Source organism: Capra hircus, chromosome 2 (assembly GCF_001704415.2).
Source record: "Capra hircus breed San Clemente chromosome 2, ASM170441v1, whole genome shotgun sequence".
Taxonomy (NCBI): domain Eukaryota; kingdom Metazoa; phylum Chordata; class Mammalia; order Artiodactyla; family Bovidae; genus Capra; species Capra hircus.
In genome coordinates, this window is record NC_030809.1 from 902,854 (window position 1) to 927,990 (window position 25,137).

Genomic DNA, 25,137 nt, shown 5'->3' on the forward strand with positions numbered 1-25,137 from the left:
AACTACATCTAAACCACTGTGTGGCAACAAGGACTGATTCAGGGGAGATGTCCAGCCAGCCGGCCAAGGCCACGTAGCCCCGGGCCTGCTGACTGTAAACGCTTCTGGACCAGTAGTCCTGCATTGTCACCTCCCAGTCTCAAGCTCCAGCTTCGCCAGTGTGAGACACAGCGCGTTTAGACCACTCTCTCTCTCTGGGGCCCATCAGTTACAGCTGTCCCGGGACCAGCTTCTCCTATAGGGCGACCGGCTTCCTGATTCACTGTCCTGCTCTGAATCAATAGTTCTGAGCGGCGTTTCCTGGACACCCCGGCTAAATTCAAGCACAGTCTTTTCTGCAGGTGACAGCCTTTCCCCTTAGGAAAAAAATGAAATGGCCACTGTTCCTGGGCTCCCATTTTCATCTCAGGTAGCTTGGGGTTCCTTGGTGATCTGTGGCTTTTTACACAAGTCCTGGTGGAATTCTGACTCCTAGAAACGGGGATTAGAGTTGTTCCCCATCAAGCTGTACACCCTTTTCTGGGCACTTGTGAAGCAGCCGCAGGGAGCCTCCTGTATGTTTTGGGCAGTCAGAGTTTTTGTTTCAAAGGCTATGTTGATCTCTTTTGGAGCTTCTTTTTCTATGAAGTCAGTATATATTTTCTTTGCTTTTGAGGACTGCTTTTGGGGTGACTTGGTTTTTTTTGAAGTGTTCACAGGCCAGCCAGAATTCAGTATTTTCTTCGTAGAGTTCAGATTTTTCAAAAGCCCTGAATGCAGCAAGACCATATTTACCGGGTAGCAGCTCCTCAAATGCTTCTGACCACAGCTGCGCTTCCTCGGGAGACGGCTTAATGAAGGCTTGCTGTTTGCTTCTCTTGCCAGTTTTGGGCTTCCCAGGAGAGGAGGGATTTTGCAAGAAGTAGCTCAAAACAGCTCTTCCAATCTTCTGGGGGGGGGTTCGCTTCGTCTTCTCGCGCTTCTCCCCTTCTTGGGGTGGGTGCCGGCGCTTTCGCCCCTGGCTCCGCAGTCCTGCTGGACAGTCAGGAACACAGCACGTCGCGTCACCGTCCTGCAGCTGCTTGCAGGGAAATCGCAGTGACAGAGGGGCCTGGGGGGCTACAGTCCATGGGGTCGCAAAGAGTCGGACACGACTGGGCCACTAAACAGCAACATGCATTCCTAATTCATGATAAAAAATAAACCTGTGAGTGTAGACCGATCAGAGACGGCAGGCAGAAAGAGCAGCAGGGGTCCAGTGCCTCCAGCCTCAGGCTTCTCCGTAGACCACGCAGTGTCGTTTACCAGGTTTCAGGGCAAAGGTGCAGCCTCAGAGTCGGGTTCCCATTCACGCTGTGCCCAGAGAAGAAGCAACACGCACAGAAGGCACGCGCGACGGGAGAGCCGCCTGTCCCCCGCGCAGCGCCTGCGGCCTCGCGCACCCTCCCGCTTGTCGGTCCCACTCCGGCAGCGTGAAGGCCCCGAACAGCGGCCCCTGTCCCTCGTTTCCTGCTGGAGACACGCGGCGCGGAGTAGGGGCCACAGGCTTTGTGGAATGAGGTGATGCCTCCCCACCGCGTCCTTCTTAAGTGCTTTCTTTCATGACCGTGACTTTTGGACTTCGATTCCTCTCTAGAAAATAAAACTCAGTGACTTGAGGTCTTGAAAATCGAGGCCAGATTTCAGCTGCGTAGAGCCTGGGAGGCTTAGAAAACATCCAGAGATACCGTTTGCAGGCGGGGGCGCGGAGACCGTGATGGTGGGGAGGATGGTCACTGGGAGCGTCTGCCCTCACCGGACCGAGGAGGAAGGGATTCACACACCAGCTCACCATGGGCTTCTCTGAACACAATCAGCTATCCGCACCACCCCCCCAGCCCTCCTCGGGATTTGCTGGGACAGAAGGGGCCGGGCACAACAGGAGGCTGCTGTGAGGCTGTCCCCAGACCTGACCGGTAGGGCGGCTTGGAGCAGCGACTGAGCTCAGCAAACGAAAGCTGGACGTATCGCCAGATCCCTGAGGCTGCAGAAGGCTGGAGACAGGAGCTGATGGTCAGAGTAGCCCCTGGTGCTGTTGTATAGTCACTACGTCATGTCTGAATGCCTTGCAGCCCATGGACTGTAGCCCGCCGGGCTCCTCTGCCCGTGGGATTTCCCAGGCAAGAATACTGGAGTGGGTTGCCATTTCCTTCCCCAGGGGATCTTCCCGACCCAGGAATGGAACCCGGGTCTCCTGAACTGGCAGGTGGATTCTTTTCCAGTGAGCCACTGGGAAGCCAGGGCAGCCCTTCTGTTAGCCGCTCAGTTGGGGCTGACTCTCTGCGTCCCCGTGGACTCCAGCCCACCAGGCTCCTCTGTCCATGGGATTCTCCAGGCAAGAGGGCAAGAATACCGGAGTGGGTTGTTGTTCAGTCGCTCAGTTGTGTCCGACTCTCTGCGACCCCATGGACTGCACCACACCTGACTTCCCTGTCCTTCACCCTCTCCCAGAGCTTGCTCGGACTCACGTCCCTCGAGTTAGTGATGCCATCCGACCACCTCATCCTCTGTTGATCCGCCGTCAGTCTTTCCCAGCATCCTCTGTTGACCCTCTGTCGTCCCCTTCTCCTCCCGCCCTCAGTCTTTCCAGCATCAGCATGTTTTCCAATAAGTCTGCTCTTTGCATCAGGTGGCCAAAGTATCGGAGCTTCAGCTTCAGCATCAGTCCTTCCAACAAATAGTCAAGGTTGATTTCCTTTAGGATTAACTAGTTTGATCTCCTTGCAGTCCAAGGGGCTCTCAAGAGTCTTCTCCAGCACCACAGTTGGAAAACATCAGTTCTTCAGAGCTCAGCCTTCTTTCGGAGAAGGCAATGGCAGCCCACTCCAGTACTCTTGCCTGGGAAATCCCATGGACGGAGGAGCCTGGAAGGCTACAGTCCATGGGGTCGCCAAGAGTCGGACACGACTGAGCGACTTCACTTTCACTTTTCACTTTTCACTTTCACGCATTGGAGAAGGAAGTGGCAACCCACTCCAGTGTGCTTGCCTGGAGAATCTCAGGGACGGGGAAGCCTGGTGGGCTGCCGTCTATGGGGTCGCACAGAGTCAGACATGACTGATGTGACTTAGCAGCAGCAGCAGCAGCCTTCTTTATGGTCCAACTCTCACATCAAATGATTACTGGGAAAACCACAGCTCTGACTGGACAGTCACAACTGAGCGCTGCACAGCAACTTTCAAACTTCTCAACTGAGATTGTTTGGTGACTGTTTTATGTCTGGTTCCTGGAAACAGACTCTGAAATGAAGGCTTCCTCGCAGGAGGTTTTTGGTGGGCTGTGGGGGTGCTCTTAGGAACCACACCTGGGAGGGCGTGGGGGTGGGGGCAGCAGGAGGTGATGAGCTGGGATCCAGCGGCCACTGAGGGTTGGGAAACCCCCCGGGACGCTCTGGGGCTGAGTCCTCAGAGTTGTCTTGAATTGAGACAAGCAGCCTGCCCGTTGTCTCCCCACGGTGGGTGTAGCTGCCCTCCAAGGCTGGGTGATGATGACCTCTGGAACTGGCAGTAGATGATTTTAGGAGGGGGACTTGCTGTGAGCAGCCCGAAGCCATCGCCTGCAGCAGCTGGGGAATTAGTGCCCTCGCCCCAAATACCATGGAGTCCACCAGGGACGCTGGGACTTGACCACCCCAGAGTGAGGCAGAAGTGTCACTGCGGGGCTGAGGCAGGACTTCCTGCATGGGGTGAGCATGCGAGGAAGTGTGGAGACCCACGCAGAGCTGTTTTAAGGTCACAAACACCTCACTTCATTGGGAGACCTGGGGAAGCCCACTGGGTTATTTTGGTCCGGCAGGGGGAGGGGGTTGGGGGTCATTTAGTGATTCGGGGCCACAAGAGTGCATGGAGCACCTACTGTGTCCAGGGCTGTTTTGTGGGTGCTGGGGAGTCAGTGGTGAGCAAACATCCCCTAGAGGGGATGCAGGACCTGCGCTAGACACAGCCAAGCCCCTCTCGCGCCCGAGGTGTCTCTGCACCCGGCCGAGGGCCCCCCGCACAAGGCAGGGCTGCCCCTGGGTGGGGGGGACTGAGCTCCTGAGCTGTTCTGCTCCAGAGCCCTGAGCCCCGCCCTCTCCAGCCCTCCCGAGTCAGACCACCCCACCCACCAGCCAGCCTCTGGCTGACGTGTGTGAGCAGATGGCTGGGTGTGAGTGAGCCATTTGGAGTGTGAGCTTACACATGGCTGGTGCCTCCTACCTGAGGGGCTAAAATTTTAGAGTTTTCCTGGCCACCCCCTGCCTGCAAGAGCCCCCAGAACAAAGCCACTCCCGACAGTTACACTGCAAAGCTAAAACCTCCAACAAAGGGCTGTGTTTCTTTCAATCTCAAATTCACCAAGCCCGGCTCACTGAGTGACCTTCACACGGTACCCAGTTTATGTCCCCCCCGGCTGTTATACACAGCTTAATCATCACAACATCATGTCAGGGCGAAAGGTCGGGACAAATGCCTGCGCATGGTGAGGCAGACTCGCCCGGAAGGCTACACAGCCATAAAAGGGGCCGGGGTGCTTCTTACACGCCTCATACCTACATGATACGAAGAGCCTCCGAGCTACACTGCGAAGTAAGCAGCAAGGTATGGAGCCCTGAGCAGCAGAGAAATGAAGAGGAGGGAGGACATAGGTTCCCGTTGGCTTGGGGACCTGTAACGTTTGTTTGGAAAGATTTAGAAGAACCCGATGCCATTGGCTGCCTCCACATTAGGGAACTAACGGGAGAGACAGAAGGAGGGAAACTGTGTTGCAAGCCGCCTTTTGAACTTGGACGCATGTGCCTGTCATATGTATTCAAGAAGAACCATCAGTTCAGTTCAGTTCAGTTCAGTTCATTCGCTCAGCTGTGTCTGACTCTTTGCGACCCCGTGAATCGGAGCACGCCTGGCCGCCCTGTCCATCACCAAGTCCCGGAGTTCACTCAGACTCACGTCCATCGAGTCCGTGATGCCATCCAGCCATCTCATCCTCTGTCGTCCCCTTCTCCTCCTGCCCCCAATCCCTCCCAGCATCGGGGTCTTTTCCAATGAGTCAGCTCTTCGCATGAGGTGGCCAAAGTGCTGGATTAACCCACACTTAAAGTCTTAAACTTCGCTGGCGAGCCTCGTGGGCTAGAGCAGGTGTCCCCATTTCTTGGCTCAGTGAACTCGGCGGAGATACGGAGCTGCTGGCGACCTTGCTCAGCGGGGGCCCTTCGTCCGCTCTTTCCACCAATCCCTGCCCGCCCCCTGCTGGGCGCTGATGACACAGCTGTGCTCAAGGAGCCCCCTAATCCCCTGGGGAGGGCACGCAGCTGCCTGGACCATCCCCAGGGGTTCGAGGCTTTCACAGGCGCCATCTCCTAGTCAGCTTCAGAGCCCTGGGAACCACTGGTCCATCACTTACCACTTTCCAGGAAACCCACACCTTACGACCGAGGCCCCAAAGTCTAGAGGGGCTGCCCCGTGCCCTCTCCTGACCAGCGCCCCACGCACCCCGCTACAGATCCTTGCTCCTGACAGCTCCCAGCTTAGTTAAGCCTTCAGCGCCAAGGCCAGGTTGACCAATCCCAGGCACCAGCTTTCCAGCTGGAGGCCAGAGCTCCAGGCAGCCAGCCCCAGCCCCTGCAGAGCTGCAGGCACTAGCTGCTTAATGAATTGGTGCTGCCCCGGCTCTGACCCCAGCTGCACCTCAGCAGCGCCTCTCCTCCCAGCAAACCTCTGCGGAGGAAATCAGTTACACTCCGGCAGCTGCTGCAGCCTCCTTAACAAGGGGGCGGGCTGGAGGCCCCTGAACCCATAAGAGGGGCGGGCGGTGGGCGCAGCCTCGGGGCTGTCAGAGGTTGTCTTGCCGGGTGGGGTGGTCAGCCCAGAGGGCCGTGCCATGGCCTTCCGGAACATCGTCCCTCTGTCCCTGGACAGCCCAACCCATGCTGTGTGTGTGCTGGGCGTGGAGCTCTTCTTAGACATCAGTGGGTGAGGAGCTGGGAGAGGTCCGGGCAGGGAGGCTGGCGAGGCTCCTTGCCTGGGGCACCCCTGGCTTACGCGGGAGTCGGGGGCTAACTGCTCGCTCTGTACCTACCCCGCTGTCCTGCCCCATCTCAAGGAACCGAGGTCGGGTCTTTAAGGGCCTCCCGGTCCTGCTTCTGCTGCTCCTAGGTTGTGGGCCCTTGGAAGCACGTGCCTTGCCCTCTCTCGGTCCCCTTCCCCATGAAAGGGGTGAGGATGACCCCCGAGGCGGCCGTGCAGACTGATGAAGCAGGCTCCTGTGAGCTGGAGCTGCGGTGGGAGGTGACTCTCAAGGCCCCTGCCTTCCCCCGGCCCCGGCACAGACCTGCCAGGCCTTGCTTTTCCCCCGTAGGGATCCCTCGTGGCTCAGACAAGGGGCCCTCCCCTCCTAGGAAGGTGGGCGTTCAAGAATAAGATGTAGGTTAGCAACTTCCAGAGCATCCGCGGGAGGCGGGGGTCTGGGCTGCAGCTTGTCGTGGGAGGGCACGGAGGTCCTGGGAGCAGGATGTGGTGAGGGGAAGGCTGATGTGTTAGGACCCAAAAGTGCCTTGACCGTGAGTTGGGGGGCCTCAGCAGCAGAGAGGCTGGGGGCACCCCCTCCAGCTGCGCTCCGGGCCAAGAAGTTGGGGCTCCTGTGCGCCAAGCTCTGTCTGCTCCCCGGCCCCCAGGTGCGCCCCGCCGGCGTGTGAGTCCTTCTCCGTGGACGCGTCTCTGGGCGTCGTGGTCCGCGTCTGCGGCGCAGACCCGGTGGAGAGCAGGGAGGGGCCGGCCGCGCCCCGCTGGCCCCTGTCGTGCCCCACGGACGTGCTGGTGTCAATGACGTCCCCCAACTTCGCGGAGGACGAGGGCAAGGTAGGCCTGGGGGGGGGGAGGTGAGGGCAGCTCTCCCGGGAGGCGCTGACGCAAGCCCTGGGGGCTCCCTCCTGGCAGCTGGGGCCTCCTGAGCGCAGAGTCTGAAAATTCAGAGCCAAACGCTTTGTCTGATCTCATTCAGTGCTTGCAGCCAAACTGTGACCCCATTTTACAGACAAAGAAACTGAGGCACAGAGTCAGAGAAGCACCCTGCCCAGGCCAATAACTGGCTGAGCAGGGATTCAAGCTCAGGTGTGTCTGTCTCCCCCATTCACGCTTCTGACCACCACACTAGCTTCCAAATTAGCTTTTTTAAGGTCTGGCCTAAAAAGTTTCAGCAGTAGGACTCAGATGGGCTTTTTGGCTAAGGCTGGTCTCTCAGATATGGAGCCTCTTGATGAAACTTAAGAGCTACCACGGGTCTGATGCTGAGTACCAGGTATCGAATCACGTTTCCCAAGGTCGGCGTTCCGTCTGCTCATGTGTGAGGAAACGGAGCCACACCCTAACAGGACAGACCCAGGATCCAAGCCCAAGCCCATGCCCTATCCTCTGGGCAGGATGCCGCCCTGATGGGACCCGTGGCAGAGAGATGGACTCTCAGCTCGTGCAATGGGCTCAGCTGAATCTGAGCGGTTAGTGGCGGCTGAGTAATTAAAATCACCTGATGCCCAGGCCTCGGCCCCAGCCAACCAAACCATCCTCTGAGCCTCATAGCTCCAGGTGACCCCAGTGTGAGGCTGAGGCAGCACAGCTGAGGGAGGCATGTTTAGGACCGGGGGACTTTTGCCAGAACGTTCCAGAGGAGAGTCAGCAGGGGCTAAGCTGGGATGACTGAGGGGGAGTACACACACCCCCTACACCCGTGCCCAGGGCAGGTGACTCACCAACAGGCAGGTGAAGTGAAAGTCGCTCAGCTGTGTCCAACTCTTTGCGGCCCCATGGACTATACCGTCTATGGAATTCTCCAGGCCAGAATCCTGGAGTGCGTAGCCTTACCCTTCTCCAGGGCATCTTCCCAACCCAGGAACTGAACCCAGGTGACCCGCATTGCAGGCGGATCCTTTACCAGCTGAGCCACAGGGAAGCCCAAGAGACGGGTAGGACACTTATCAAGCATCTCAGATAAGGACTGAGGCTGTGATGTGGCCCAGCTGAGCCCAGAGCACCTGAGAAGCGTCTCTGCCCAGGGCTCCGCCTCCAGCAGCACCAGGACTCGGACGCTTACCTCGGGCCCCAGCTAACGGCTAGTTCTGTGGTTCGTGATGAAGGCCTGTGGTCAAGGCCAGAGGCTGAAGGGCAGGGCTTTCTCAAAAGTACAAAGACTCCTCTGCAAGCAGAGGTCGCTGTGAGACCCAGGACAGGCACCCCCCGCCCCCGGCGGCCTCTTTCTGGGCAGCTTGGCCCATTGGAGGCCCCACATCCTCATGGCCCATCTTGTGGGGTCCCAGGAGGGGTGGTGTAGCAGGCAGGACATGGAGGGCAACTTAAAGCTTGACCTCTAGAGCTGCACAGCCCAGATCCTAAGTCCTGTTCCACCCCTTCTACTGGCCAATAGTTCAGTCCTGACTTCTCTGCCCTGTGGTTAGAGCCCGCCTGGACGGGCAGTGGTGAGGCCTCGGTGTGGAAGGGCTTGGTGGAGGGTCGTGGCGTGTCACACCTGGGGGCTATAACAGCCCAGTGACCCTGTGCTCACTCCCGGGAGTCACTGGAAGCTCAGAAGCTGTGGCGTGAGACCGAAGGCAAACGGCCAGAGCCGGGTACGGGGCCCTGTCCCCGGCCCATCCGCTAACGCCCCGGGGGTCCCGGGTGGTCTCCACAGGTCCTGGTCTTCTACCACCAGCCCAAGGAGGACACCCCCGTGGCCACGGCTGTGCTCCACCTCACGGGCGTTGGTGAGTGTCCCCCGGGCCCAGGGGGAGTGGCAGGGCCTCTCCCTGTAATGAGAGGCCCCTGTGGACTCATTCGGTGCCCGCTTCCCTCAAAGCTCAGCCGCTGCTCTGCCAGCCTCGCTCGCTCTCGCCGTCGGGACCCCTCGTGTTCACGTCCACACCCACCCGTGTCGGGGCCCTACGACGGCCTCTCTTTTAGTCGGTGATGTCTGGTCCCAAGTTGAGCTTAACGATGACAAACTCTCCCTCATTCACGAGTATTCCATCAGCAGCTCTTACTGGTGGAGCAAGCCACCTCCCCTCCTGCCCTCCGCTGCGCTCTCTAACAAAGTCTCGTGTGCATTTCGGGCTGCCCCGGATCTTCGTGGTTGTGCCCGCTTTCTCTGGCTGCGGGAGCAGGGGCAGGGCTCAGGCATCTCACGGTGGCGCGTCTGCTGTCGCCAAGCACCAGCTCCAGAGCTCAGGCTCGGTAGTTGTGGCCCAAGGAGCTCAGAGGTCCCGCGGCACGCGGACCCGCTGGGACCGAGGATTGAACCGTATCCCCTGTGTTGGCAGAAGAGTTCTTTATCACTGGACGGCCAGGGAAGTCCCTGCCCTTTTTTAGATTGTTCCGGAACAAACTATTCCCTTAATAGAAACAAGCTGTGGCGCCTGTTCTCTTGAGGAACTAGCTATAATATCTGCCTTTAGACCTAATTCCATGGTGTCTTCAAACTCCGCCCCCGCCTCTCTGCATCCTTAGTTCTTCCTCACCTTCCCGTGAACCTGCTCAGACCAGATGCCCACCGCCGAGGGTACCAGACAGCCTCTACTGCCCTCGCCTCAGTGGTCCACTCTCCTCCCCCTGGACCTTTCTGCAGTGTCCGTGGCCCTGGTGGTCCTTTCTTGAGCCATTTCACCTGGAACGCCACAGAGACCCTGTGCCCAGATTCCTCCTCCACGGCTGCCCTTTCCTTCTCAGGTTCCGGCTCTGGATCCTTCGCTGGCTACACTCATGCCCCCAACCCGCCTGGCAGAGTGCTGCAGGCTCAGACAGCCCACGGATGACTCAACCCTCTAGCCCAGTGTCTCCCATAAACTCGGAGGCCTACCGGCCAACATAGCTCCTTGAGGGTCTGAGCAAAGTCTCACACCGAATAACACTGGGCTGACTCCCCCTGCCCCAGACGTCTCTTTCCTAATAGTCCTGGAACCCGGCTCGATGGCAGCTCTATCCTTCCAGCTGGTCAGGGCCAAGCCCTTGGGTTCGCCCTGACTTCTCGCCCCATGTTGACTGTGAATCTTGTCGGGTTACCTTAAGTCTATCTCAGGTCCAGCCACCTGCCGCTTCTGAAGCTCTGAGCCTGGCCTAAGCCTGGTCACCTCTGCCTGGGTCACTGATCAGCCCTCAGCAAGGCCCTCAACGGGGTTCCCTGCTCCATCCTTGATCTTCTGCAGGTCAGTTCGGCCCCTAGAGAGGCCCCCTCTTTAGAAGGCTGTCAGGTAACGTTTCATCGAATCAGAGCCTGCTCCTGCTTGCCCATGCTCGGGTTAAAGCTGGCATCATCACTGCCCACGGGCCCGCCCAGCCTGGCTCCAGGCTCCCTCTGACCCGCAGCCTCTTTCTCTTACTCTGCTCATCCTGTTCTGGGTACTCTGGCCTCTGATCTTGGAGCTTGCCCCTGTGTGCTTCTCATCCTAACAGCTTTTACCGCAGACACTAACACGGGTCACTTCCTGTCTCCTGCAGGCCTCTGTTCACACTCAGGAAGCCTCTCTGATCTGAAACTGAGACAGCCCGCTGGCCCCTGTTCCCCGCAGCATTTCTCCCTCGAACATAACGTGCGTTTTGTTTCTTCACCGCTTGCCACTGCTGTGTGTGCACGGGGACACGCACGCGTCCCTGAGGCCAAAGCAGCCAGGCTCGTCCCGTGTGCTGCCCTACCCCGAGGACCTAGAACAGTACTTGGTTGGTAGCAGGCCTCGCTAAGTGGATGGCAGCAGGGGAGGGCTGTTCCTTGGCCCTGACATTCCAGCTGAGAGATAGCATCCTAGATGCCAAGAGCTATGAACTGGGGTAAAGTCACAGGCAATCAGTAGGGTCAGAGCAGGGGGCAGGAGGCGGGAAATAAAGACCCAGGAGGAGCCTCTATGGTGATATTTGGGCAGAAGCCTAGATCCTCAGCCCTAAAGGGGCTTGGAATTCCCACGTACTGAGCCCTGGCTGTGACTCAGAGCGCCAAGAGCTTTCCTGAAGTCTAGGGAGGTGGGCCGTCCAAGTAGGCATCACCTGGGAAGCAGCCAAGAGGCACAAACGGCGTTGTGACCACAGTGCAGCTGTTCTGTGGGCCCCCAGGAGGTTAGGAGAGACCCACGGATGCCTGGCCCCCTCCAGGCTGGCTCACGAGACACCGTCTACCTCTGAAGAAGTTTCTTCTAAGCCAGCAGCCTGCCCCAAAGGCTGGAGGATCCTAACACCAGCCCTAGGCCATCCGGAGGGTCCTTACCTTCAGCCCAGAGGCTGCGTCCCACAGGTCTCAATGGCTGAGACCCCTTCCTCTGTTGCAGAGCTCTCCCTGGATGTGGACGTCTACCGCAGCGGGCGCTTTGAGGCGACTGACAAACAGGCTAAGGTGAGGCTGGAAGCAACCGCAGACTCGTTTTGGCCTTCGTAGCTCTTTTTTTTTTTTTAAGATTTATCTTTTAATGACCATTTTTAAAGTCTTTATTTAGTTTGTTATAATATTACTTCTCAGTTTTTATTTTAATGCTTTGGTTTCTTTGGCTGGGACGGCATATGGGATCTTGGCTCCCCAGTCAGGGATTGAACCCACATGCCTGCAGTGAAAGCTGAACTGTTGGACTGCCGGAAAGTCCTGTGTCCAGTGTCTCTATAACATATATATATACACACACATATATATTTGGCTGGGCCAGGTCTTGGCTGCAACATCTAGTTCCCTAACCAGGGATCGAACCCAGGCCCCCTGCTTTGGGAGCACAGACACTTAGCCACTGCACCACTAGGGAGGTCTTATAGTGTCTCTTAAGTCAAATTCAGTTCAGTTGCTCAGTCGTGTCCAACTCTTTGCAACCCCATGGACGGCAGCACATGAGGCCTCCTGTCCATCACCAGCTCTCGGAGTTCACTCAAACTTGTATCCATTGATTCGGTGATGCCATCCAACCATCTCATCCTCTGTTGTCCACTTCTCCTCCTGCCCTCAATCTTTCCCAGCATCACGGTCTTTTCAAGAGTCAACTCTTCATATCAGGTGGCCAAAAGTATCAGAGCTTCAGCATCAGTCCTTCCAATGAACACTCACGACTGATCTCCTTTAGGATGGACTGGTTGGATCTCCTTGCAGTCCAAGGGACTCTCAAGGGTCTTCTCCAACACCACAGTTCAAAAGCATCAATTCAAATCAGAACGGGTGGCATCAATTTCTAACACTTTCAAAAAATTAAAATGTCAGTAACTAGGTGTCACTAGGCTGCCATCCTCGCCTGGTCATGGAGCCAGGTAGGCCAAAGGGTCAGCTCTCCCCTCAGAGGGGACGTCTCCTCAAACCCACAGGGCTTCCCCTGTGGCTCAGCTGGTGAGGAACCCACCCCCACTACAGGAGCCACAGGAAACACAGGTTTGCTCCCTGGGCCGGGAAGATCCTCTGGAGGAGGACATGGCGACCCGCTCCAGCCTGGGGAACCCCGTGAACAGAGGAGCCTGGTGGGCTGCAGTGCAGGGGGTCGCAGAGGGTTGGACACGACTGAGGGAGTTGCACTTTCTCTCCTCAAACCCTACCTCCTATGACCCTGAGCCGAGGCTGGAACTGGCAACCTACCTCTAGACCTCCTCCCTCCTCTCAGCCCTCTTACCTGCTGTTACCGGCCCATTCTGGAGGCTCTTGAGTGGACTCTGAAGGGTTCGCCCTGGAGGAAGGCTTGACTCTGCCCCGAGGTGGAGCAGCGTCTGTAAGGCTGAGGACGCGTCTGGCTTCGGCCTGAGCCAGTGTTCCTGTCGTCTTTACAGAAAACCTGGGTCTGGGGCCCCGGTGGCCGGGGTGCCATCCTGCTTGTGAACTGCAGCCCTTCTGTCGCGGGCCAGCCCGTGGACAAGAACAAGGTGTTCTCCTCTGAAGGTGAGAACGGGCCGCTGATGGAGGCCCATCACCCCTCCCCTCCCTGGGCTCTGCCCCACCTCGCAGTAAACCAGACTCCAAGCTGACACCCTGCTCTGGGCCCTCGAGCCTCTTGTCAACGGACTGAACTGGGCAGGAAGGGGCCCCGAGGCAAGAACACAGGCTCTAATGTCAGATAACAAACTGCTGTTACTTCCTGGCCATGAACTTGAGTATGTGAACTTTCCTGGTTTTGTCTCCCCACCTGTAAAACGGGGGTCATACAAAGGTCATAATGGGTGCTGGAGAAGGCTAGACAAGAACCTGCAAGGTGGAGGCCAGACACTTCTGAAAACCCGCTCGTAGCCTGGGAGCAGGGCCCTGAGTGTCCGGACAGTGTCCTGACCTGTGATCATGACGTGGATCCCAAGTCTCAGCTGTAGAATGGGGTGTCCTGGTTCACACCAAAGCTGGAGGGAAACCCTTGCTGACCAGCTGTGCCAGGCCCTGTTCTAGGAGTTTGTGGGGACCTCTCTGCCTCTTACAACTGAGAGGGTAACTGCCAGCCTCACTGGGGTGGCCCGCAGGATGGCAAGCTGCCTGTGGCCATGTGGGAGGCAAGCGGCAGAGACAGTGACGCAGGCCTGGGCCAGGGCAGGAGGTCAGGGGTCTTTGGAGCTCCAGTGTTAACACAAGACCCCGACCCCCAGCCCTACTGCCCCCTTCACCCCTGGAGCTCTGGCCTCTAGAAGCCCCTAAACTGTTTCCTTCTCTCTTATTCAGAAGTAAAGAGTTTGTCCCAGATGGTGCTGAAAGTTCAGGGGCCCAGCTGCATTACAAAGAATTACCGGGTGGTGCTCCACACCTCCAAGGAAGAGTCGGAGAAGGCAAGAGTCTACCGGCCACAAAGTGAGTGAGTGTGAGCGTGTCAGGGCAGGTTGTGGCCATCCTCGGCCCGGGCAGAGTCCCCGGCAGGAGGTTGCTGGGGACCTAAGGCAGCAGCTCAGGGTCTGTTGCAGCTGGGTGTGTGTCCCTGAGGCCCTCTGCCTGCTGCCCCCAGCCCACATGGTTCTAGAAACGAAGACGCCATCATGAAAGCCGCCATCATCGATGGCCCTGGCGGTTGGAGGGTGGTAGTCAGGTACAGAGAGGAAGGTGGCAGGTGGCATTATCTGAGAGCGTACCCATCAGAGGGGTGAGATTCCTGAGGAACGAAGAGGTGGTCTAGACGTACCATCGAAGATCAGAGGGCATCTGCCCCACCTCCAGGCCAGTGGTCCACGGAAGGTAGGAGAAAGCCGCACGGTTCAAGGAAGCGCCTACTCTGTGCCCTAGGGCACCAGCTCTGGAAGGATAAGCGTGCTGCCTGCTCCTAAAGCCCAGGGCAGATGGACAGAGAGCTAAGGACCAAGCAGGGGCTTGGGATGGAGGTGGGGAGGGCGCAGGGGAAGCCAGGCTGAGCAGGGCCAGGCCCGGGCGGACAAGAGCAGGAGGGGCCTCCAAGTGAAGGTAGCTGTTGGGGCTGGTCCTGCTGCTGCCTTTTTTGTGTTTTAATTTGGCCTTCTCGGGTCTTTGCTGAATCTCACGGGCACTCTCGTTGCGGTGCTTGGGTTCCCTGGCTGGGGCGCAAGGGCTCAGGGGTGGTGGCATAGAGACTTGGCTGCTTCACGGCATGTGGGGTCTTAATCGCTTGACCGAGGGTCGGGCCGGTGTCCCCTGCCTCGCAAGGTGGATGCTGAACCACCTGGACACCAGGGAAGTCCCTGGCTGCCTATTCTGTGTGACACGGATGGCTGTTAAGCCCCCAAAGGGGCGAGGTTGCCAGTGAGTCCGAGCCCCCCCTTACCGGTATATAGGGAAGCCCATAGGGAAATCGGTTACGCTTCTAGATATGAGAGAAGGCCCCGGCAGAGGGGAGAGACCAGGGCGCGGGCAGCCACACCCCAGCCCTGCAGCACACCCGCTGAGACCCCTGTGCAGGGGCCCTGCGGGGATGTGGGGGAGTCCCACCCCCTCACGGCCTGGGCCGGGCCAGTGAGGGGCCCTGCAGGCAGACAGGAGCAGGGGGCCGTACAGGTGTGTCCCCAGTGCTGGGGTGGCCAGCTGGCCCGCCGCATACCCAGGCCAAGCCTGCAGCCGGCATGCCTAGCGCCTGCGATGAGGCTCTTCTGAGCCGCCTGGAGCCCGTCTACCTGGGAGCCACAGCCCCACTCGGTGATCGCTGTTACAAGCCAGAGCAAGAGGCTGGTGGCCCGACTTGTACTGGATGAGGCTCCCAAGCCTGTCTCTGAACAGTCTCACCTTGAAGACTTATGACACTCCTCCCAAGTGGGTCAAAGTGTAGAACCACCATGCGCCTTCACTTCCTGAAGGCAGGTGTTTTTTTGAGTCTCACCCCCCGGCAGGTCTTTAAAGAGCAACTGGTCCTCACTGATGAACAAACATCTAGGTATCCATTGAGCCCCAAACACCAGGAACCTAGGGGCACAGCCAGCCTGGCCCCCTCTGCTGGGGCTCCCAGCCTGGCTTCCGACCCAAAGATGTGCCATCGGGAGTGCTCTGCCCTCCTTTCCTTCCAGATGATGGTTCCACGGCCTTCGAGTTGGTTCTGGGGCCTGACCAGCACACCTACACCTTGGCGCCCCAGTGGGATGACAGGAAGGGTACCTTGAAGGAAACCTTCTATGTTGAAGCCTTAGAGTTTCCATCCGCCAGCTTCTCGGGCTTGATTTCCTTCTCGGCCTCCCTGGTGGAAGAGTCTCAAGACCCGGTATGACCCCCCCCCCCCCAGTAGCCAAGCAGCCCTCGGGGTAGGGACTGTGGAGGAAGGAGACCTCACACAGCCGGGCAGAAGACGAGGGCACGGTGGGGCTGGGGTGTTGTCACCTTCGGGTGAGGGCCCAGGGGGCTGCTCTGAGCTGAACAGCTGGAGGCCTGGGGGAAGTGGGGAGGGTGGGCGGGAACCAGGGCTCCCATCGCGGCGAGGTACGAGCGGGACCTCGTCTTGCTCCGCAGCTGGTCCCAGAGACTGTGCTGTACAAAGACACAGTGCTGTTCCGGGTGGCCCCCTGCATCTTTGCTCCCACCACCCAGATGCCTCTGGAGGTGTACCTGTGCAGGTAAGAGACCCAGGCTGCCTGGGCCGGGCCCTTTCTGTGACTGCTATGTCTGCCGGCAGGGCAGGTAAAGGTGACTGGACCTGTCACCGGGAAGGTGAACTCCTTCCCCCGAGACGGTCACCCAGGGCTTGTTACTTAATGAAGGGGGCTGTATCAGTGACCACAGCGGCCCCTGTCTGCTCTTACCAAGAGGCAGACAGCATGGCTCCCCATAGGATGGAGGGCTATAAAGCCAGGTATTAATAAAGGGACAGAGGGTAAGGCGGAGACTGTTCCAGCAAGGAGGCCTGAGCAACCAGGAGACGGTGGGGAGAGGGGCAGGCAGGATGACAGGGCGAGGTGGACAGGGCTGGGCGTGTTTAGGTTGTGGCCTCTGGGGCTGCAACAGACCCTCAAACACTGGGTTTTTTTTTTAATTCGGTTGTGCCGGGTTCTAGTTATGGCACGTGGGATCTAGTTCCTGACCAGGGATTGAACCCAGGGCCCCGGCATTGGGATCACGGAGTCTTAGCCACCAGACTACCAGGGAAGTCCCAGGAAAGCTGTCTTTTTTTCTTTTTAAGGGAAGCAAAAAATAATGGTAATAGGTGAGATCCAGCAGAGAAGGGAAAACTTACAGGGGAAAAGAACAGACGAGTCACATGGCCTTAAGTGGCCAGCCCGCCCACTTTCTAGGAGGGAAAGCGGGACGCACTGGCTGGAGGAGGTGCCGGTGGTGAGAGGCTGTCTGGTGCCAAGGACCTGGTGAAGTTGCCAACTTAGAGACTTGCCAGAATGGGGGTTTCCCCAACTGTTTTTAGTAAAAGAGTTCTAGAGAAGAATAAACAGAACTAAATCCAACTAGGGCGGGGGGTTTTTCCAGGCAGATAAGCCCAAGGAGAAGGACAAGCATGTGATTGATATGGGGCATCACAGACTCGACGTCGGATATGGAGAAAGGCAAAGACGTGGGCTGACGGGAATAAAAGCGGTTGAGAGGCGGGCATCCCAGTGAGGTCGAGCTGCGGACCCAGGGAGCAGACAAAGGGAGGGGAAGATGGAGGTGCTGGATCTGGACGGCTGATCTGGGAGCCACTGGGATGGGAGGGCAGAGAGAAGACCTTGTCAAGTCCAGGCTCGGAAGAGGTCACGGTGGCCTGGATGGAGCACCTTACGGCAAGGACCTCCGTCCCTCCTCCAAACCAGGTGGAGGGGTAGGATAGAAATAGCTCTGCCGTGGAAGGGACTGATAGGGGAGTACGGTCTGCTGAGGAAAGCCAGGCTTCAGAATGAGAAGGGAGAAGGGAAGAGCTTGAGGTATTCTCCTGACAACAGATTTCCAGGTGCCAGGTCTGTCTGTGCCTTCTGTATCTGAAGACAGAAGCTCACTCACAGGAGGCGCTGCTGACACTCTGATCTAAAGACCCGCCCGTGGGGGAGGCACTCTGCCGCAGATGGTGTGCGGGACTGGGGCTCCGTCTCCTCCCTAGCACGCACCTCAGACGCTCCAGACCTTAGCAAGCTGCTTCGCTCCCTGTAGTCTTGTCTGTGTAGAACTGAGAAATAGGTCCCTTTGGAACACTGGCGTGGAAGAGCGATTCAGGTCCATTGTTCTCTCCAGCACTGAACAGGTGCGCACTGTGGGCCTGTCGGCCTGGGGCTACGCACGGTGGTACCGAGGCCTCGGGGCTCAGGACCCACCCCCGACACCCCTGTGAATATGTCAGCCGCACGGCCATCTCAAGGGGGCACTCGGCTTCTCGAGGAAAAAATGCAGCCACTGTGGGGAGAGAAGAGACCGCCCCTGGGTAGACTGAGGCGGTTCGCAGACCGCTGGGCAGCGGGTGGAGGGGCCTGCAGAGCAGGGGCGAGCCGATCCTAGGGCCCCAGAGCAGATGCTGATGCTAGACTCTTGATCTGACTTCGCCGTGAGCTGGGCTGAGTGAGGCTGGGCCGGGCACAGCCTGGGCGTGCCAGCTGGGGCTCCGTGAGTGGGGGGACAGCACTCTGCTCCCCTCGAGGGCAGGGGCACCCTTCCCCTGGGGCTGAGAGGTCACGGCAGGTAGGAGAGCTCAGCGGCCTCCCCAGACCAGCGCGTCTCCCGTGGCAGAGAGCTGCAGGTCCAGGGCTTCGTGAGCGCGGTGACGGAGCTGAGCGAGAGGAGCAACAGCCAGGTGGCATCCGTCTACGAGGACCCCAACCGCCTGGGCCGGTGGCTCCAGGTAACAGCCCGTGGCGAGGGGCGGGGGCGATCCCATGAGTGACACACGGCAGACCTCACCAGCGTCACTCAACCCTCCAGCGGAGCTAAGACTGACCAGGGACGGCCCTGTTCTCGGGACGCCAGCGGGGGCCAATGAAATGACCTGCCCAAGTCCTAGCCACTAAGGGTAGAGCTTAGGGTCCAGCCTCCTCCCCTTCCAGAATGTTCACGTTCAGGACCACAGACCACACAGCCCGAAGCCCCAGGTTTCCGAGGATCTGACACCTCCAGCTACAGGGTCCAGCTCAACCCTGGCTGAGCACGAAGTGTCAGGCCCAGCCTTTGGAGGTCCGGTTCTCTGTTCACAACCGAGCCCCGCTCTGTGTAGCAGAGATGAAAGAATACTGACCTCTGCCCTGACCTCACCATAGCAGAACTCTAAGCGCTGTGAAAGCAGGAAAATGAGACGGTCAGATGAGTCCCTAGATCAGCCTCGGTGGTGTAGGCGGTCAGGACAACCTTCAAGCCGAGGGGGAAGGAGCTGGCTGTGCAAAGGTTGGGGTGGGGGTGGACTGGACTGGAAGTAGGTCTTCGGGCACAGATACAGCTGAGATCCACCCCGTGTGGAACAGAAAAGCTGGTGTGGCCAGACCAGAGCCAACAGTCGTCAGAGGTAAGAGCTGAATTTCATTTATTGGGGAAATATTAAGCTAAGTTAAGGAAGGGAAGAGGCCGGTCCCAAGCAAGGTGACACTGAAAGGTATGAATCAGGGGAGTTGAATATTCTGACTTAAGGTTTTTAAATTATTCTTATTTTTGGCTGTGCTGCACAGCACATGGGATCTCAGTTCCCTGATCGTGCCCCCTGCAGGGGAAGCGTGCAGTCTTTCAACCACTGGCCACCAGGGAAGTCCTTGACTTAGGTTTTGGAGAGACCCTCTGGCTGAGAAATAGAGCCAACCCTAGGGAGGGCAAGAACAGAAGAGACCCTGATTGGAGGGTCTTGCGGTCACACAGGCAAGAGGCCGTCAACAGCAGGTGGCTTCCCCTGAATAGTCCCAGAGAGGAGTCCACTGGGAACAGATTTTGGAAATAAAACCAGCAAGGTCTGCTCATGGACGAGGGTGCAGATGAGAGGAGGAAGGGTCTTGGGTGACTCATCAGGTTTTAAAGGAGCGACTGGTCAGGGAAAGCCCCAAGGCAGGGGAATGCCTGCGCAGGGTTTTGAGGGTTGTGCAGGAGTTTGCAGGAAGCCCGGGGGCGTCTCTCTGTACCCGGAGGGGGCCTGTGTAGAGGGGGCACTGTGGCTGGGAAACAACATGGGAGAGTAGCTGACGGAGCGAGAGAAACTCTCCCCCTGTCCCCCTGTCTCCTCCAGGATGAAATGGCATTCTGCTATACCCAGGCTCCTCACAAGACCGTCTCCTTGGTCCTGGACACCCCTCGGGTTGCCAAGCCTGACGATTTCCCCATGAAATACTCACTGGTGGGGGCTCGATTTGACTGATCTGAACTTGGTCCGCCTTCTCGGGTCTGGTGCCTGCCAGGACGCGATGGGTGCCGGGGAGAGGGCCCTGGTGGCGTCTGGGGGGTGGGGGTGGGGGACTCTACAGGGAGCCTGGAACGGGTAAGACGGAGGCTTGAAGCCCCTCTCTCCTGACGGCCGCCCTGGCCGGGTCTCCTTCCAGAGCCCTGGGGTTGGCTACCTGACTCTGCGCACCCAGGACCACACGGTGGCCAGCATAGACATCATTGGGAAACTGATGGTGTCCCCCCCTGTGAAGGCCCAAGGAAAAGAGTACCCTCTGGGCAGGGTCCTCATCGGCAGCAGCTTTTACCCCAGGTGAGGCAGGAGGCCAGGTGGTGGCTGCCTTAAAACCAAGGGGAGGGACCCTCAGAGTTCGCCTGGGTCCTCCTGATTCCCGGCGAACTCAACGGGTCATCTGCTCTGGGCCTTCACCTGTCAAGTCACGCCCTCTGAGCCCTCACGTAGACTAGCGGGGAAACAGCAGACAAGCTGCTCATTCCGAGCGGCGATTTCCAGGGTTTCAAATGAAGCACGCGCCGCTTGGTCGGCCTGTTGACCCAGCGGGACGCACTGCCAAGGAAGCTGAGGCTAGCGTTCTCGGTGGCCGCTCGCCTGTTACAGAGCCAGGAAATAGCTGCGCCCCGGGCTCAGGCTTCCTCTAGAAGCCCTTGGCTCAGTCCCAAGTTGAGCCAGAGTAGAGAGTTTCAATTTTTCTGGAAGTACAGTTGATATACAATGTCTTAATTTCTGCTGCACAAAGCGACTCAGTTATACAGACCTGTGTTCATATTCTTCCCTATTACGGCTTATCACAGGATGTCGAATGTCGCTCCCTGTGCTGTGCGGTAGTGAGAGATTCTTAACCTCGACCCCCTGCCCCCGGTACAGCCTGGCCAGTGGTTAGCGCACCGTGTTACCTGGAGGGTGCCTGGCTCTCAGCGAGTAGTTGGCCGCCAACCTGGGCCACACCGCCTCCCGGGCTATTCTTTCCACCTTCCCTTTAGCAAGGACTCCCGGAACATGAGTCAGAGCCTCCAGGACTTCCTCCGTGCCCAGCAAGTCCAGGCCCCGGTGGAACTCTTCTCCGACTGGCTGATGACCGGCCATGCCTGCGAGTTCATGTGCTTCATCCCCATGCAGTACAAGGTGGAGGGCAAAAAGGTCTGTGTCGGGGGCAGGCGGGGATGTCTCCCACCCTCTTCCAAAGACTCCTGGAAGTTTCTGGAGGAGAAGCTGGCACCCGACCCCCCCTCCTCTGTTCCCCAGGACTTCCGGCTGCTCCTGGCCAGCCCCAGCTCCTGCTACAAGCTGCTCAAGGAGAGACAGAAGGAGGGCTATGGAGACGCGATGCTCTTTGAAGGGCTTAGGAAGGACCAGCTCATTTCTAACGGTAAGGCAGCCCCGGGCCCCCGTGTCCTTCCTAGACAGCCACCTCCGCTTTGTCCCTCCCGATGGGAGGGGTCCTCGGGAGGCATGGGAGCATAAAGCGTGCCATCTTAGAACGCTGTGTTCCCTTTCAGGGTAATTCTGGTGGTACTAGCACGGGCAGATCAGCCAGAAACCCTGGGACGGCTGAGGCTGCTAGGATATATGCGGCGGGGAGCTCCGTGCTCCAGGGGCAAACCAGATGCTACCAACGCTAGCCTCTGGACCTCTCTGGGGAGGCTGGACAAGTTTCTGGGCACGGGGACTTCCGGCCCTCTGGTCGCCCTTCAGGAGGACGCAGTGGGCAGACGGTGGGGCCTGCTGCCAGGGCAGCTCTGTCCTGTCCCTTTTGGGAGCCTAGAAAGGGGGGTCGGGGTGCTGCTGTAGTCCTCCAAGTGTGGCCTGAGGACCGGCAGCTTTAGCGCTCCAACTGGGAGTCTGCTAGAAACGCAGAATTCCAGACTAGCCTTTGGGGTGGGGCTCAGGATCTCACGGTCCAAGGACTTGCGAAGGTGACCTTGAGCACGAACCACCTGTCACACACCAATAACTCTGTTATCTCAGTTGATGGCAGAGTTGGGCAACTGAAGAACAAAGTTGAATAACGCAGTCGAGACCACAGGTAGCAGGCAGCCAGATTGGAAGGCAGGGAGGTGCCCAGGCAGGCGCGGGCTGCTAACCTGGCCCAGACTGCCTGCCTCAGAGCCTGTGGTAGGCTCCCCGACTCCAGCCAGGGATGGAGGGGCCGGTTGTGGCGGCGGGAGTCCTCCTTGGCCTTTGATGGACCCTGCTGGGTCTCCAGATGTGACATTTGACCTAGAATGGTCCCCTGGAGATGAGTCGGGCCACACGCCATAGTCCCTGGCTGGCACGGCAGCTTAACTAGTGAGCTGTCTCCAGGACGGGAGTCTGCCCAGCTCTGACCCACAGCCGGCCTGCCCTCTCCTCCTTCCTACAGGGAGGGAGGCCGTTACCATCAACCAACTTCTGGCTGATGAAAAGATGAGGAAGCAGAATGACTATGCCGAGGTACGGACCACGGATGGGGGGACCTGCTCTAAAAGGCGGGGGAAGGCCAGGACCACCTCGGCAATGGGTCCCTAACTGCACAGTAATAACCAACCAAGCGTCACGCACAACGCCCGACTCCAGTCCTCACAGTGACCCTATGAAGTGACCTTGCCTTGTCCACACGGATGGCAAGGCGCACAGAGCTGATGCCAGTGAGCTGGGAAACTGACCTGAGCCCCAGGGTGACCAAAGTCAGCTAGTGTTGGACCAAAGTCAGGGCTCTCTCAGCACCCCCAGCTTCTCCAGGAAGCGCTGAGCTCTAGAGAGCACCCCAGGGCCTTCTTGACTCTTCCTGGGTGAAATTGCCCAGTACCTCAAATCTTTGAAAACGTGAATCACGAGCTATGAGAATCAGATGTCCCAGAAATTAAACAACCTCTAATGGGGAAGCCAGGGCCTGGAGAAGGGCAATGACGGGCCCAAGGTCACCCATTAGCACAACGCCGCTTGCCCCACTGAGTCCTTAGGGCTCCCAGCCAAGGCATGCACTGTACCCTGACCTTTGAAACAGGGGGAGCTTCTGGGCACTGCAGGGTGGGCAGCAGCCAGGTGGGTGTCCGAACAGCTCCCCTGAGTCCTAGTGACACGCACCCTGGGCGTAGGGTCGCGAGCCCTTTGTCATAAACCTGGGAGGTGGCTCAGGCATTGGGTATTAGCTGGTCTGGGGAGGGAGGTGCCCGGGGGTCCACTGCTGGTTCTGTCTCTAAGGGCCTGACAACGATCTGAGGACCGATTGTGCCCTCGCCCGGGTCCCCCACTCTAGCCAGGATCGAAGCCCAAGGGGCCCCCACGCTACCATGGAATTGGCACCAGGAGCCGGCCGGCCCAGTGCTGATGAGCTGGCAGATCCGGGCCTGAGACACCAGGCGTCTGCGCTGAGCGCCGCTGCAGAGGGCCGGACCCCTGCCCGCAGCCGCTGCCGAGGCGGCCAGTTCCTCGGGGCTGCGCCTGAGCGCCCTCCCTCCCTGGCCCCCTGCCCCCCGCAGAAGTGCATCCACCTGAACCGCAGCATCCTCAAGAGGGAGTTGGGCCTGCAAGAGGAGGACATCATCCCCATCCCGCAGCTCTTCTGCCTGGAGCACATCGCCAACGCGCCCCCCAGTGAGCAGACCAAGAGGCTCTACGCCCGGCCCTACTTCCCCGACCTGGTGAGGGCTGCGGCTGGCCGGCCTCGGGGCTAGACTAGAGGTGGGACCCCGCAGACAGGGGTGCCTGAGAGGAAGGGGCGGCCCCCCTGTTAGGGCAGAGCCCTGCAGGGAGCAGGTGAGCGGGGCCCGGCTGGGCGACACCAGGGTGGAAGGGGCTGAGCCATCTGCTGGGCACAAGACCACAGAGAGTCTCTCTCGTGGAGTCTCCATGTATCTGCAGCACCCTCTGATTTAGAACAGGAATTGGGAATTTGGCAGTGTGGGTATTATGAGACCTCTGCTAGGCCAAGCCTTTTCCAACCGTGGTCTACACCTGACCTGTCTCTTACCACTGTGACTCCTCTTGGAGGCGCCTAAAAACCTGAGACACTTGTCAATTTCTTACACACTTGCAGGCCTCTCTCAGCCCTGGGGGTGCAGGACCTGCATTCAACCGCAAATGGTTCTTTTTACAAAACCAGTGAGGCCTTCTGGGTGTGGAATGTAGGAGACTTCCCTGGCCCTGGGGGAAGGGAGGTGTGGGTGACGGTGGGAGCAGCTGCGCTTGAGGAAGAGAGATGCCGGAGCGAAGGTGTGGGGTCCCCAACGGCGAAACGGGGGGTGCAGAGCGCTCCAGCAGAGGCAGGCGAGGTGACAGGCGCGGGGAGAGGCGCAGTACTGGGGAACCGGGGACGTTGCCAAGCTGGGCCTCGGCTGGGCAGGGCTCTGGTCTTGCTGCTGAGCAATGCGGGAGTCACTGGAGGGTCCAGCGGAGTGGGGAGGCTTGCTCAAAGGGGTGAGTGGTGCCTGCCTGGGCACGGGCTTGGGGACCTGGTCTAGCCCAGCTGCAGCTGGGTTTTCCCTGCACGGAATGAACCCCGTGGCCTTCCCTGAAGCCTAGAAGACTGGGGGGCTTTTCCACGACGACTCTGACCCCTGTCCAGGCCTGACCCACCTAACCACCCCCGACAGCTGAAGCCTAGAAGACTGGGGGGCTTTTCCGCGACGACTCTGACCCCTGTCCGGGCCTGACCCACCTAACCGCCCCCACAGCTGCAGATGGTCGTGATGGGCCTGAACCTGGGTATCCCCAAGCCTTTCGGGCCCCGGGTCAGCGGCGCCTGCTGCCTGGAGGAGCGGGTCTGCCAGCTGCTGGAGCCGCTGGGCTTCCAGTGCACCTTCATCGACGACTTCGACTGCTACCTGACCGAGATCGGAGACTTCTGTTCCTGCGCCAGCATCCGCCGGGTGCCCTTTGCCTTCAAGTGGTGGGGCATGGTCCCCTAGACCACCTGAGCGCCCCTGCCCTGCCCTGCCCGGCACGCAAGGCCCACCGCCACCACCTGACAGCGTCTGGTTGACAGCGTCTGGTACATGCCTTGCTCAGGGACCCCCTTCCTAACCCTACGCGCCTCCAGCTCCCAGTTGCTCAGTGGGTGGCAGTGCTGGCAGCCTGAGCCCCTTGGGAGAGCTTGGAAAATGGCCTTCAGCAGAGAAGTCACTGAGGGCCCATTAAAGTCCTGGCTGTTCTGACTGCATCTTGGCCGTGCTCTTGTTTGGGGCGGGGGGGAGGTGGGGACAGGGGCTAACCGCTCAGGATGGGAAGTGGAACAGCTGGGACACCCCGGGGCCAGGCTACCCCAGGGAAGGGCTGGGGGCCAGGCTGCCTCGGAGCTGCCTGGAGCAGTAAGTGACTCGGCTCGGGTCACAGTCATCTTCCCTGGTGGATCTCGATGCTTGAACTGCACGGGAGACTCTAGGCTGGGAGAAGGGAGAGGGCTTCCCTTTGGCCAGGTGGGAGCTGCTGGGGGCCAGTCCTAAGAAACTGACCCTGGGCCTTATGGA

The 25,137-nt window shown here is 58.9% G+C and overlaps 1 protein-coding gene and 1 pseudogene across 1 annotated transcript; one reads left to right on the top strand and one right to left on the bottom strand.

Moving 5' to 3' along the window:
- LOC102174173 lies at positions 1 to 5,876 on the bottom strand (annotated as a pseudogene).
- Positions 5,857 to 24,830, top strand: PADI6 (peptidyl arginine deiminase 6). The gene is made up of 16 exons (XM_018054709.1): positions 5,857 to 5,966; positions 6,668 to 6,851; positions 8,674 to 8,746; positions 11,291 to 11,355; positions 12,753 to 12,861; positions 13,627 to 13,749; positions 15,420 to 15,610; positions 15,856 to 15,959; positions 18,049 to 18,160; positions 19,520 to 19,627; positions 19,830 to 19,984; positions 20,674 to 20,830; positions 20,936 to 21,059; positions 22,053 to 22,123; positions 23,152 to 23,313; positions 24,346 to 24,830. Exons 1-16 carry the CDS (start codon positions 5,875 to 5,877, stop codon positions 24,577 to 24,579), a joined length of 2,064 nt encoding a protein of 687 aa, XP_017910198.1. The 5' UTR covers positions 5,857 to 5,874; the 3' UTR covers positions 24,580 to 24,830.

Bases quoted from the DNA above. Each gene is read 5' to 3' on its own strand.
- PADI6 (XM_018054709.1), top strand. From the start codon at position 5,875: ATGGCCTTCCGGAACATCGTCCCTCTGTCCCTGGACAGCCCAACCCAT. The intron at 8,747-11,290 runs GTGAGTGTCCCC...CCTCTGTTGCAG, and splicing joins GCTCCACCTCACGGGCGTTG to AGCTCTCCCTGGATGTGGAC. The intron at 13,750-15,419 runs GTGAGTGAGTGT...CTTTCCTTCCAG, and splicing joins AAGAGTCTACCGGCCACAAA to ATGATGGTTCCACGGCCTTC.